The 12,860-nt window shown below is 44.3% G+C and overlaps 1 protein-coding gene across 1 annotated transcript; it reads right to left on the bottom strand.

The window, feature by feature from the left end:
- Positions 1-143: 143 nt before the first annotated feature.
- On the bottom strand, positions 144-12,500 carry ace (angiotensin I converting enzyme (peptidyl-dipeptidase A) 1). The gene is made up of 25 exons (XM_044013635.1): positions 12,095-12,500; positions 9,106-9,276; positions 8,919-9,006; positions 8,336-8,479; positions 8,064-8,255; positions 7,583-7,680; positions 7,297-7,466; positions 6,953-7,176; positions 6,713-6,857; positions 6,199-6,297; positions 5,726-5,848; positions 5,435-5,640; positions 5,030-5,166; positions 4,763-4,921; positions 4,491-4,578; positions 4,222-4,365; positions 3,911-4,102; positions 3,465-3,562; positions 3,179-3,351; positions 2,781-3,004; positions 2,540-2,684; positions 2,330-2,428; positions 2,004-2,126; positions 1,161-1,348; positions 144-680 (listed from the first exon to the last, which is right to left on the bottom strand). Exons 1-25 carry the CDS (start codon positions 12,326-12,328, stop codon positions 481-483), a joined length of 3,864 nt encoding a protein of 1,287 aa, XP_043869570.1. The 5' UTR covers positions 12,329-12,500; the 3' UTR covers positions 144-480.
- Between the last annotated feature and the right edge of the window lie 360 nt (positions 12,501-12,860).

Here is a 12,860-nt window from a genome sequence, read left to right as displayed (position 1 = left end):
ACTAATGCACAACTCTCCTCTCTGTGGTTTTGTGTGTGTGTGTGTGTGTTTTTTTTTTAAATGTGCAGTTTCAATGTAATTAAAAAAAAAAATGTTTTTCACAATCTGTGGCGTTCACATCTTATATGAGGACACGAGCGGAATCAATATTTCATCTCTTTATTGTAGAAATGCAGAGGGGATTCAACAAAAACAATCTGAATACAATTATTATCAACTTTACATTCATTTGAAAACATTCAAATATTACAAATAAATTACAAAATAGTAATGTTCTCTTGCATAGGCAAAACACAATTCGACTTCAAGTGTATATAATATATATACAAGACGAGAGAGGGAGGCAGACCACAAGGAAAAACAAATTGGATCATGTATACATGTACAGTACACAAAACACACATGTTCACATTGAGGTTGGTACTGTTATGGTTACAGTAAGTCAGGATTTACTCAAGCCGCCACCGACGACGAGTCACTTCACTTGAGCTCCATCATGGAATTGGACTTTTTAGACTTTTTTGACTTCCTGTACTTGTAGGCGAGTAGGATGGTGGCGAGCAAGAGGACGAGGCCAATCACCAGCAGCACCCACTGGCCGGCGACGGCAGCTGAGCTGTTCACATTCATACCCAGGAAGTCCACTGTGGTTGGTTTGGGTTCTTCTATTTTGACTTCATCTGGACACAAACCAAAAAATAAGTAACTAATGTAAGTGACATTATAACAAACGCTTTCATTTACATTAAAAATGACATTAAGTCTCTGCTGTGATGTGTTCAAAATCCAGATAAAGGGGGTTCGTCGTCTCCATTTCTCGCTTGATCTCTGCAACAACAGCTGTGTTCTCGTTTTGCCGCTGCGTCTCCTCGACACTGTTATTAATCTCATGTGTTTACATCCTTTTCAGCGGCGACCTCATCAGTTAAACAAGAGGAAGCCGACGACTGATTTCACCGTGGGACGCAGCAGAGGAGGAAAAACAAAACGCAAATGCATCTGTGGGAAGCTATAGTGCCTTTCCTTTTTCTGGGAAAGAGTTCAAAAACCATTTGGCTTGGAGGCAGGAAAACTTATTTTACCCAAACATCCAGCAAATAGTGTTCCCTAAATGCGTGCCTGTGTGCGTGTGTGGATGCTGTGAGTGTGCAAGGACGTACCCGCCGAAGGCCTCCAGTCGTACTCGGGCCACCCACGAACGTCCTTGTTATTGTCGTTCTCTTTCTCCAGCCATTCGATGAGAGGTTTGAAATACTCCATGAGTGGCTGGGCAGTCATGTTGGGCTGGCCGGTGATCATGCTCATTGCCTCGGGCCAGGGTTTGCTGAAACCCAGCTTCATCAAGTCACTGCAACCACAGGGCAGAGGGCAGGTTCAGCAAAGACCCGGGTCAGTGTGTTCTACAGATAATATACATCACCTGCACGTTTATTCCCAGAGTTTAAACCAGTTGTAATGTGTTTAATCTGTATTCACTCCCAGGACCAATTCTGTCCTGCTTTGCAGTGCATGTGAGTTTTTATCAGTTTCATCTTACAGGCCATTTACATAACCTTACCCTTTCTCAACTTCAGACTGTGCTCCATACAAAACGTAATAAAACAAAATCATAGAGCTGAGCTTGTAACATCACATTTCACGCACTGGTAAAGCAGTGGTGGAAGAATAACACCTCAGGGTGGAACAACCAATGGCAGTGTGAAAAGCAAGTTTTTTTTTTAGCCAGTTCATCCAAGTTAAATAGTTCATAGTTCTTCATAGTTTGTTCTGCACTTCATAGTTTGTTCTACTTGAAGCTCTTACTTACTTCTAGCTCTTATTTGTACCCAAAAGTTTAAATGCACTTTTGTAAGTCGCCTTGGATAAAAGCGTCTGCTAAATGACATGTAATGTAATGTAATGTAAAAATAATCTGGGATATAGCCCCTCATTTGCATTTGAAAAAGACATGACAGTCAGAAACACAATAGTGTGTGTGTGTGTGTGTGTGTGTGTGCACTAACCCGAGAAGCTTCCCAGCATCTTTCGATTGGTAAATATCACAGGTATGGAGAGGCCCTGTATGTTTGGCAGCATCACACAAAGCCTTGTGGAACTGGAACTGAACGATGAAGCTGACAAAGTACCTGGATGAAGATCAGCAAACAGACACTGTCACATCATGCTTCCTGCGCTTTTGTGAGCAAAGTGTCTATCTGCACTTTATGTTCCACTTTATAATTTATCTTATCAATCCACGGTTGATTAGATTGCATTGAAGGATTTATCAGTTGCTCTGTGCTCAATTATTGGGTGTCGTGCTTGTTCTGTGGAATCAGTAGAAATTTACCGGACATAGGGCACGTTAGCAGGAATGTGGAACTTTGCACCGGGATCAAAGTCATCTTCAGTGCGGGTTACAGGTGGACACAGTCCCTGGTATTTCATCCTGCAACGCAAAGTGTGTCGACAGGTTATGACAGTAAATAATTTACTAATTTAACAATTTGCTTTCCACCTACTTTTACAAGATGACCGTAAAAGCACTTGTGAACTTTACCTGAGGTTCCACCACTCCTTGCTGTATTCAGTCGGAGGGATGCGTCCATCAAATACCTTCCATCTCCACTGGTCCATAAGGTAACCAAATGGTAGGAAAGCTATCTTATCAAGCGCCATGTTCATCAAGAAGTTGATGTCACTCTCTAAAGGAACGGTCAAAAACATCTGTATCATGAGCTGAACACTGTGTTTTAAAACCCCCTGCTTTTGTGGGACCACTAACAGTAACAGTCACCCACCGTAGTTGCTCTCAACTTTATCCAGGAGGCCGATGCTCTGCAGATGTTTGGGTGTGGCCACAGAAAGAGCCAGAACATCGCCGATGGCCTCGTGGAATCCGGGATTGGCTCCATCGCGGAACGACACAGGCTGGTCTTTATACTGCAGGAAGTACTGGACGTGGCCCATCTCGTGGTGCACGGTGATCAGGTCATCCATGGTTACCACAGTGCACTGTTTGATCCTGGAGACACCATCGAGGCATTCATTTTACATTCTATTGGACGTCATTCACTTGGTAGCACTGCAAATGAAGCACTCGTATAAAGGAGCTGCATTCCTTGCCCCTCAAAATAACTTCATTCCACTCTACAAAGATGTCTGCGATTGTTAATGGTGGCGTTTATACAGCACTAACCTGAAGTCTTTTCGGTTATAGAAGTCCCATGCCGAGGCGTGGCAGACCACCTTGCGTCCATCAGATGGCTTTTCCAGCATTGACTTTTCCCAGAACTCACTTGGCATTGGTATCAAACCAAGAGAGGTGAAAAATTTGTCCGACTCCTCAAACATCTTGAGGGCATTCCACCCCTGAGTGGAGAAAAGAAAGGAAATGTGTTAACAGCAACAGCTGTGTAATAAATGTACACATTCACGTGTTTTCACGGGGCCATGATAACAGTTGGTTAAACTGGTTGGTTTACCTTTGCCACCATTGCTGGCGTTGCGTCAACCTGCGTTGCATCTGGATAGGGCATAACCAAATCCATGATGCCAGACCAGGTCTGTGCCCACATGTTGCCTGAAAGGACGACAAGACGATTCATATTTCTAAGCATAAGAGGTTGTCTTAAGAAGACGAGTCATCTTCTCCTCTGCCAGCATTTCAACAAGTGAAGTCAGTCTAACTGTCTGACTGTGATACACAAACCCATCCTTTATGTCTCCAAAAGCAAATGAAATCCAGACTGAAATCAGTGGGATATGTCTCCACACGAAGACTTTTGGACGCAGTATTAGTTTCCATTGGATTTCATAATTAAAAACTCCTGAAATACTTGGAGCCTATGATCAATACACACATTCTGAATACTGCGTCCAATTCAAGAAGCAATAGCTCTTTCACGGAGAGTCTCCTCCTGGTACCTACCCAGCAAATGAGCAGGAATGGGTCCCTTCAGATTGATGTACTTGGAGCCATACTTTTTGTACAAAGCCCTGCGCACATAAGCATGCACATTTTGATAGAGTGGCTCCAGCTCCTTCCATAGAGTCTCCAGGTCTTCCTCAAAGGTCGGGGTCTCATACAGGGAGCGCCAGAAAGCACCATTGTCAGAGTGACCTGAAAAGAGCACCAGGGATAAACACAATCAAGAGTCAGGTGTATTTCCCCAATAGACTTTCCAGTCAGGGTGAGTTGTTGGAAAAGTTGGATTTAGAAGGATCCATTTGTGATCGTACCATTGAGTTTGGCTGCTTGATTGGCCAATTCAACATATCTCTTGAAATCCTGACGAATTTCTTTTCCAGCAGCGTCTCTCCAGCCTTTCCAGGCAAATAACAATTCATCATAATCCCTGGACTCAGCCATGATCTTCTGGAGGTCTGAAACACCAACACACTCCTATACTACAGCAACTTACCACACAATGCATTTCCCCGATGTTTTAATTGAAAATCTTTTAGCTATTCAATTTATATTCGGAATGGCACCTATTCCATTGTCTTACCTGGATCCAGTGGGTGGCAGGTGCCATCTTCTCTGCAGACCTCCGCCACGCTGTACTTGGTCTCCATGTTGGACAGGAGATTGTTGTACTGAAAAGGCAAACATGTCCACCAAGAGTTAGATTGTTGGGTGTGTTCTACACCTGCTCAGAGCGAGCGACAGGTCTGAACAGTGCAAAACAATATGATAAGTCATCAATTGGGAGTAGCTGCTTTTTGTACCCTGTAACTCTGGCTCAAACTCATGTTGTCACTCTAACCATATCCTCCTCACCTCTTCCAGCTGTGCTGAAGGCAGCGCGGCACGCTCGATGTCACTGAGTTTGTTTATGATTCGTTTGACAGAGGCGTCCTGGAAGTCGGTGGTGTCATACTGACGCGCCCTCTGTCCGTACTTCAAGGAATGGTCTGCCATCGCCAGGTTCTTCTCAAGCTAGAGAAGAAGAATAGACTCACTTATTGATTCATTGACACGCTTCATGAGTTCCCGAATTTGGTGCAAAAAAGAAAGACGATCCCAGTAGAGGTCAGAGTGTCTCACCATCTCCTTCTTATTGGCGTCATTGATGTCAGTGTTGTACTTCCAGGAGGCCTCAGTGTAGGCGTTCCACACCTCCTCAGCTGTACTGTTGTACTCCTCCAGAAAGGTCTTTGCATCAAGCTCATCCGTGTTCTTGTCTGTACAAAATGATCCATGTAATTAAGTTTGGAAAACACACATTTAACTAGAATTATGATGTTTGAGTTATGATTATAATGTGTGAACCCCGCAGTGTTGGAACATTTCCGTTTGTGTGCATGCAGAGTTGACTACAGAAAATGTACTAAGGCAAAAAAGCAAAAAAACAACATCTTTGTTACATCTTAGCAGGATAAATGTTTTGCTTTCTTCTGTCGAATGCCTGCCTGTTTACCACATCACTATCTTTGATAAGTTCTTGCTTACCAATATCCTCAGGGTAGCCTTCAGGGATGGGTGGGACCCAGTTGAAGTCAGGCCATCCCAAAGTCTCATTTTCATTCTGCTTCTCTAGCCACTCAATAATGGGGGCAAAGTATCTCATCAGTGAGCCAGCATCCATCTTTCTGGTGCCTATAGCCTCCTGGAGCACGTCAGGCCAAGCTTTAGATGAGCCAGCCTGGAGAACCTTCCTGGGGGAGGTAAAAAGGAAATTACACTACTACTGCCACCACAATCCTTTAATGTTTACAATAGAGGCCGCATGAGATCACATACTGTAAAATGGCGCCTGCTTCTTTGGAGCGGTAGATGTCACATGTGTGCAGAGCACCAGTGTGTTTGGCTGCTTCACAGAGTTTTTCATGGAACTGGAACTGCAGGATGAAGCTGACAAAATACCTGCAGGGGAAAGGTTGTCATCTCCTTAGTGCACGTTCAAAAAAAATACTAACAACAGTAGAAATCATAACAATGTGTTTGTCCGATTAACAAAACGTATGTTCCATTAACTATCCTCCCACATGTTATTTAAGAAAACAAGGTCATATCGTTTTCTTACAATGCCTCGACAGCAAACTTCCTGCTATTGTATTGTTCAAAGCCATTTGCCTGGAATTTACACACAACACACTGGAGCCAACCAGCCTTGTCTTGCCTGTTAATTCACTTTTGCACATTGTATCTGCATGCACACCGTTGTCATGACTGTTCCGGAAGAATGTGCTGTTTTTGAAGCTGTGATGCTATACCTGATGTACGGTGTGTTTCCAGGAATGTGGTATTTTGCCCCGGGATCAAAGTGATCAGCTGTACGTCTGGTGGGTGGGCAGATGCCTTGATACTTCGTCCTGTGAAAAGAAACAAGAAACAGATGGATAAGTGCACTCTGGCACGTGGTTACATAAGTTTGGGAAAATGACCCTGCCTATAATTGTTGCTTTTCCTCAGTCTCAGCTGGGTGTGTGTGTGTGTTCTTCTCCCAGAAACACCTTACTTCATACAAACACTCGCACACCTCAATTTGAACGTTAGCCAGAGTAACCACTGCCTTCTACCCTGACTACAAAGCAACGCATCTGTGGAATCCGCAAACTGTGTTCAGGAACTGGTGGAGACCAAAAATAAACCTTAAAAATAACAATAATCAAACAGATTGTGATAATTACACTGATTATTTCTAAATGATTGGATGTCACTAACGATTAGACATTACACCAGAACTACTGAATATGTGGCTTTATTGTCCTGAAGATAAAATCCTACCTGAGGTACCACCAATCAGAGTTGTACCGCTCTGGAGGAGTGTTTCCACTGAACACACCCCACCTCCACTGGTCGATGAGGTAGCCAAAGGGAAGGAAGGCAATCTTCTCCAGAGCCATCTTCAGCAGGTAATTGAGATCAGTTTCTGGAGAAAACATTTGATCACGATTAATGAGTTCACACTTTAATTCAATGATGGCTTTAGATCTGTTTTTAAAAAGTCTTTTTTTGCGTCTTTACCAGGGTCAGAGGTCGCAGATTCCAGCAGATTGATGGTTTTCAGATGTTTGGGAGTGGAAACTGACAGAGACAACACATCCCCGATAGCCTCGTGAAAACCGGGGTTGGCACCGCGACGGAAGCCCACAGGCTTGTCTTTGTACTGCAGGTAATACTGGATATGCCCCATCTCATGGTGCACAGTAAAGAGCTGCTCCATCGTCACTGTGGTGCACTGCTTGATCCTACGCAGGAAGAAACGCCAAAAAATAACTTCTTTAAAAGTGGGTCAATGCAGATCTTTTCAGATTGTACATGAAATGTAAAAGTAATCAACACATACAGTATCTAAATTATTCTACTACCTGAAATCTTTGCGGTTGTAAAAGTCCCAGGCAGATGCATGACACACCACCTCTCGACCCTCGGGCTTCTCGAGCATAGACTCTTCCCAGAACTCTGTAGGCATCTCCTTCAAACCCAGAGAGGTGAAGAACTCCTCCGCCACGCGGAACATGTGCGTGGCATTGTAGCCCTGTGAAAATTCAGCAGTCATACTGTTCACTCCAACACTACGAGCACCCAAAAAAAACAAGAACGGGATCTATTGGGATTATGGCATTTCACACAAAATCTCGTCAGCACACTTACTTGTTTGACCATTTCATCAGTCACATCCAAGTTGGGTTTTTCAGGAAATGGGATCATCAAACCATAAATATTGTTCCAGGTCTGGGCCCACATGTTTCCTGTGAGGGAGGAAGAAATCATCTTATGATTCAAACACTGTGTATGATGATTTTATACACTTTTTTTAGACTTCTTGATATTGTAGAAGTTTCCTCTCTGAATATCAGAGATTTAACGTTACATGGAGATCATTCGAGCTCATCAAATTTACTTCTTGTTACATCTTGTTACATTTTTTGTCTTGGTGTTGCTTTGACTATAAGTTAAAACCTATAGTTTGTGCACAGCATGGGTATATTTAGGGTGTGCTCCCTTCCACTATAGTCATTTGCTGCCTTAAGGTAACAATGCACCAACAATGCATCTGACCAATCCTCTTTGGAATATAATCATAGCGCTCAACGGGAGACAGTGTATGTCAGCAGCATGTTTCATGTTGTACCTAGCAGGTGAGCCGGGATAGGTCCATTAAGGTTGATGTATTTGGAACCGTACTGGTTGTAGAGCTGGCGCCTCACAAAGGCATGCAGGTTTTTGTAGAGTGGCTCAATGGTCTTATAAAGATCTTCTAAATCGGCTTCAAATGTCGGAGTATCATACCAAGACCGCCAGTCAGCTCCAGTGTCAGCAAATCCTAAAAAGGACAAACATTTTTATTTGATATCATTCTTGCTCTTTGATAATGGCGCCCCTCTGTGAAGATGGCGTTCTTACCATCAGCTTTGGAGGCTTTGTTGCTAAGCTCCACAAACCCAGGGTAGTGCTTCTTGAGAGGGACACCAGATGCATTGTGCCAGCCCTCCCAGGCGTATAGCAGTTTCTTGTAGCTCCTGGAATTGGCCATAATATTTGTGAGATCTGCAGAAAAAGACAAAAAAAAAGCTCAAACTTCATTTATTTCTCAATTGTTTTCGAAGAAATTCCTGTTTTTTTGGTCAACAATGTGTTCGTGTGTTGGCAATCGTTTCTCACGATTATGTCTCGGGGTGGTTGTTGTTAAAAGCTCCTGGTGTTGTTTCTATAGCTTTGCACTCAGCACTCACGGGCACATAACATAACATAACATTTCCTTTGGTGACCTCTCCAGAGTCATTTAGCAGATCCTGTTAGTTTCTCAATAGCCGATAACATCTTAACCACTTAGAACTATTTTTGCTCAGAGACTTCCCCTCTGCACCGTATTCCTCGTCGTTGCTCTGTCCCTTCTGTTCCTTACAGAGAACGCCACAACATCTGTATTGTGTAATGTCATTTTAGCCCCTAAACTGAGCATTTTTTTTGCATCATATTTACTTACGAGGTTCCAGGCTCCAGCTTATGTTTGGCTGTGGATGCACCTTGGCTGTTGAATAAATACTGTCCATCGTGCTGAGAATGGTGTTATACTGCAAAAGGGGCGAGAGAGAAGAGACGTTGATGCAGAGACAGACAAATAGTAAAAGAACAGTGAATTCCCTAATGAAAAATATCGAGCAGAAACAAACCTTCTTTCTCTCTTCCTCGGGCAGGTTGGCAGGTCCCAGTATCTTGATCTTTCCCATCAGTGTCCTGTCTTTTGGGTCTGTTAGTTTGTTGATAGTTGCGTCAGTGAAGGTATTCTTGGCCTTCATCCCCCAGGCTTCAGAAAATGCTTGCTCTTCAAGGGACGCATTTACCTAAAGGTGAGAGGAGAAGATGGAGGAAATAAATGACATTGATCTATGGCACCTATTTATTTCTGCTATAACAGAACAGTGTTTCAGAAATTCAGATTTAAAGCCCCGGGCGAGGAAGCAGCATTTGCCATTTAGCTTCTTTACACATTCATGCAAATGATTTTGATTCATTTCAAATTTCCCCCTCCGTGTTTTTGTTTGTTTTTACCAAATGCTGTGGCACACATTTATAGCCCCCAGAGATGTTTTTGACCGTTCATTAATGTCTCAAGAAATAACCACTCAGCCTCATGTTATTCAAATCACACGGGATGTCTTCATCGTGGCTCAGTGTTCCTGAACAGCTGCTCCACCGCAGCTTCCTCGCGGGATCGAAAAAATGCTTTAGCGCTCAAAAACAAAATATCCTGCAATCCCCGGGATAATATTTGAACAAAAGTCCATTGTAGCTCAAGTACACATGGCCATATCTGGCCTCAGTGACTCTCCAGAGCGTCTCTTTATGGCAAACTGGAAGGTCACACAGGATATATATGTGTTTTCAATTCAATAATGTCAGTGCTGGGATGGATGAGGTCAAGGCTGAGAAAACCTGACACTGTGTCATGATAAATAATGGGAAATGCTACTTATGGTGTGAAGCAACCCCAGCTGAGTCACACGATAAAAAGCAGACCAACTGGTTCCCATAGCTGTATAACACACACACACACACACCAATAACACTGACATAACACCAGTGTTTTCACAGAAGCGTTGTCATGTCCTGCTTTCCTCCAGACTTCATTAAAATAACAGGCGGCAGGAGGGCAAACCACTGACAGTGAGGTGAAGTATTAACTCTGACCTTTTCGCACTTCCTCTCAATCTCTGTCTTCTTCTTTTTTTTTTTCATCCACCGAGATAATCACGTTCTCGGCAAATAATAAAGATAAGGGTGAAATGTCTCTTCACTCAAGGCCCTTTGCGTTTTATGAGCTGCGGTCCGTGTTGTAAATGTTTTGGGACCTGTCCATAAACTCCCACGATCGCCTTTTAAACACGTTACTGCTTTCAAAAGTGAACAATACAATAGAATTTGTGGTGTTTTAAATATGAACTTGTCGTGTTGAGATACATTTGACGTATTTTACTGTTTGTGCTAGCGACAGAGAAATGAGCCTCAGTGTTTGATTGTGACACTTTTTTATGTTCTTTTTTTTTTTTTAATGGGGCCCAAAGAGCATCAGTCACTTATATACACGTTCATCACCGTTTTTTTTTTAATTCAGCACGTTTAGAAGCTTGTGTTAAGGGTCTTTCTGCATGGAGTCCACATGTTCTCCCCACGTGTGTGTGCGTGGGTTTTCTCCCACAGTTCGAACACATTGGACACTCTAAATTGACCGTAAGTGTTGTTTGTGCCTTTGTAGCCCAGTGATGGACGGGTGACCGGTCCAGGGTGTACCCCGCCTTTCGCTCTATGTCAGCTGGGACTGGCGCCTGCGATCCTCATGTGGAGGATAAAAGTAGAAGAAGATGGATCGTCGACCTCCTAACCTCTGAAAGATGTGGTGAGTGCACACACACACATATTTAATCCGTTCCTATTCTTCTCTCCACTACTGTCTGTTTATTTTAATAATCTGCGGCATAATTTGAATGCCAGACTTAGAAAATGTGTAAGGCTCAGTGGTCACCGCCACTTACAACCACCCGCCCCCTCCCCCTGGCTGCCAGATCAGATGGAGCTCAGACCTCGGATTCACTTTGCATCCCTTGAACTGTGCAGAATGCCAGAGAGGAATCGTACCCACACACAGCAGCTACAAGCCCGCTCGTCTTTCACCTCACCTCACATCACGTCACGTCTCTGAGAAACACACACACACGGAGAACAAAACACACGCTGCAGCCTGACCTCTCTAACACTGGTGTGGTTACACCTGTTTAGTCCATTAGGAGACCATTTCCCAAAGTGTGAAGAGTGTGGTGAAGTCCTGCTGTGACAGCTGTCCAAGCACACACACACACACACACACACACACACACACACGTTGCACTATTCTTCTCGGGACACGGCATTAACACTCATTCATTTGGACAACCAAAACAAAGCCATACGTCTAACCCTCACTGCAACGTAACTACAATTCAATTTTAGCCCTAAACTCATCCAGTTCCTCACAAATCTGCCTCATTTGGACCAGGTTTTGGTCTCCATGAGAACTACTGGTCCTTACAAGGTCAGTGTATGTGCCAGTGAAGCTCCTAAAGAGATGGTAAAAAGAAATATGGGCACACACAATCCCAGACTTTGCACAAATACAGCCTTTTGACAATTTCCTCGCCCTCATCTCCTGTGTTACTGCAAATGCTCCTCAGGCACATGGTAGGTACAACTCTGATATCGCCGACATTTGCCATCAGCTAAGGTTTTTAAACGCCTCACAAACAGATGTGCGGAGATAATATTAGTTTGCGTAAGAAACAGCATCCTTTAACAGGTGCATCTGTGTTTTGAAGCTGAATATGTAATAAAACACAAACAAAAATAACAGTGCACAAAAACACTCCCCTAAGAATGTACTCAAAGCTTGGAGACGCTCACAACACGGGCATTCAGGTCAGTTTCATATTTGCGTTGAGACACAAGCCGAGTTGCAGTGAGAGGAAACTGAGCATGTAATTCTGGAGCGAGATGAATAGCAATGGTCTCAGCTCCACGGTAACCTTTGACCACGACTGCATCTGCGTCGATGAGAGGGTCAGTATTGCCAAGAACTCTAAGCGACAGTAGTGTTCAGCCAACACGTCCCCCCTCCAGGAGTTGTCCTACCTGAAGCATGGAGTTGTGATCTGTGATGTTGGTGTTGTAGTTCCAGCTGGCAGTGACGCTGTGGAATAACACCTCCTCAGCCGTGCTGTTGTAGTCATTGAGGAACCTCAGTGCATCATCCACACTGTCCACATAATCCCCTGGCAGCCAGTCTGCTGGCAGAGCCCCGCAGAGTCCCAAGGCTGGCAGCAGCAGCAGCACAGACCACAGAAACCTGTCCACACCAGTGCCCATGGCTCGCTCCCTCCAGAGACAGGGTGAAGGAGAAAGACTTAAGATGGTGGAGTTCTAAGGATCAGCTAAGATACACTTTCCTCTGTGAAGAGAGCTGTATGTCCCCGCCTGGTTGCTGGTGAAATGCACAGCAGCCAACGCGAGCTTCTTTTTAAGTGCCAGTTTAACCCAGCCCACACTTCTCTGCAGCCTTCACTCTTACCACTTTACAGCACTGGGCACATTGCCCCCCCCTTACCCCCACCCGTCCCCCTCCCTCCCTCTGCTCTCTTTCCTGTCAACCGGTCTTCCCGAACTGAGAGAGGCTGTAGCACCTTTGATCGGATCTAAGTTGCTGTTGAAGATGAGAGATAAGATATGACACAGCAGCTCAGGGTGCCTGCCTGCCTGCCTGCCTGCCTGCCTGCCTGTCTGCCTGCCTGCCTGCCTGCCTGCCTGCAGAGTGGTGTCTCCTCAATAACCAGCAGTGGAGTGTCTGGGGAGGGACTCCACATACTTTGCTCTCAGATCCCTCCTTCAACTTAGTGACAAC

Source organism: Solea senegalensis, linkage group LG18 (genome assembly GCF_019176455.1).
Source record: "Solea senegalensis isolate Sse05_10M linkage group LG18, IFAPA_SoseM_1, whole genome shotgun sequence".
Lineage (NCBI taxonomy): Eukaryota > Metazoa > Chordata > Actinopteri > Pleuronectiformes > Soleidae > Solea > Solea senegalensis.
This window is presented reverse-complemented; position numbering and strand designations above follow the sequence as displayed.

What these genes read in the sequence shown, in the direction of transcription:
- ace (XM_044013635.1), bottom strand. Translation starts at nt 12,328, where the DNA reads ATGGGCACTGGTGTGGACAGGTTTCTGTGGTCTGTGCTGCTGCTGCTG. An exon ending in CCGAGGAAGAGAGAAAGAAG is followed by an intron (nt 9,007 to 9,105) that starts GTTTGTTTCTGC and finishes CCCCTTTTGCAG; the next exon opens with TATAACACCATTCTCAGCAC. An exon ending in AAGCTGGAGCCTGGAACCTC is followed by an intron (nt 8,480 to 8,918) that starts GTAAGTAAATAT and finishes CTTTTTCTGCAG; the next exon opens with ATCTCACAAATATTATGGCC.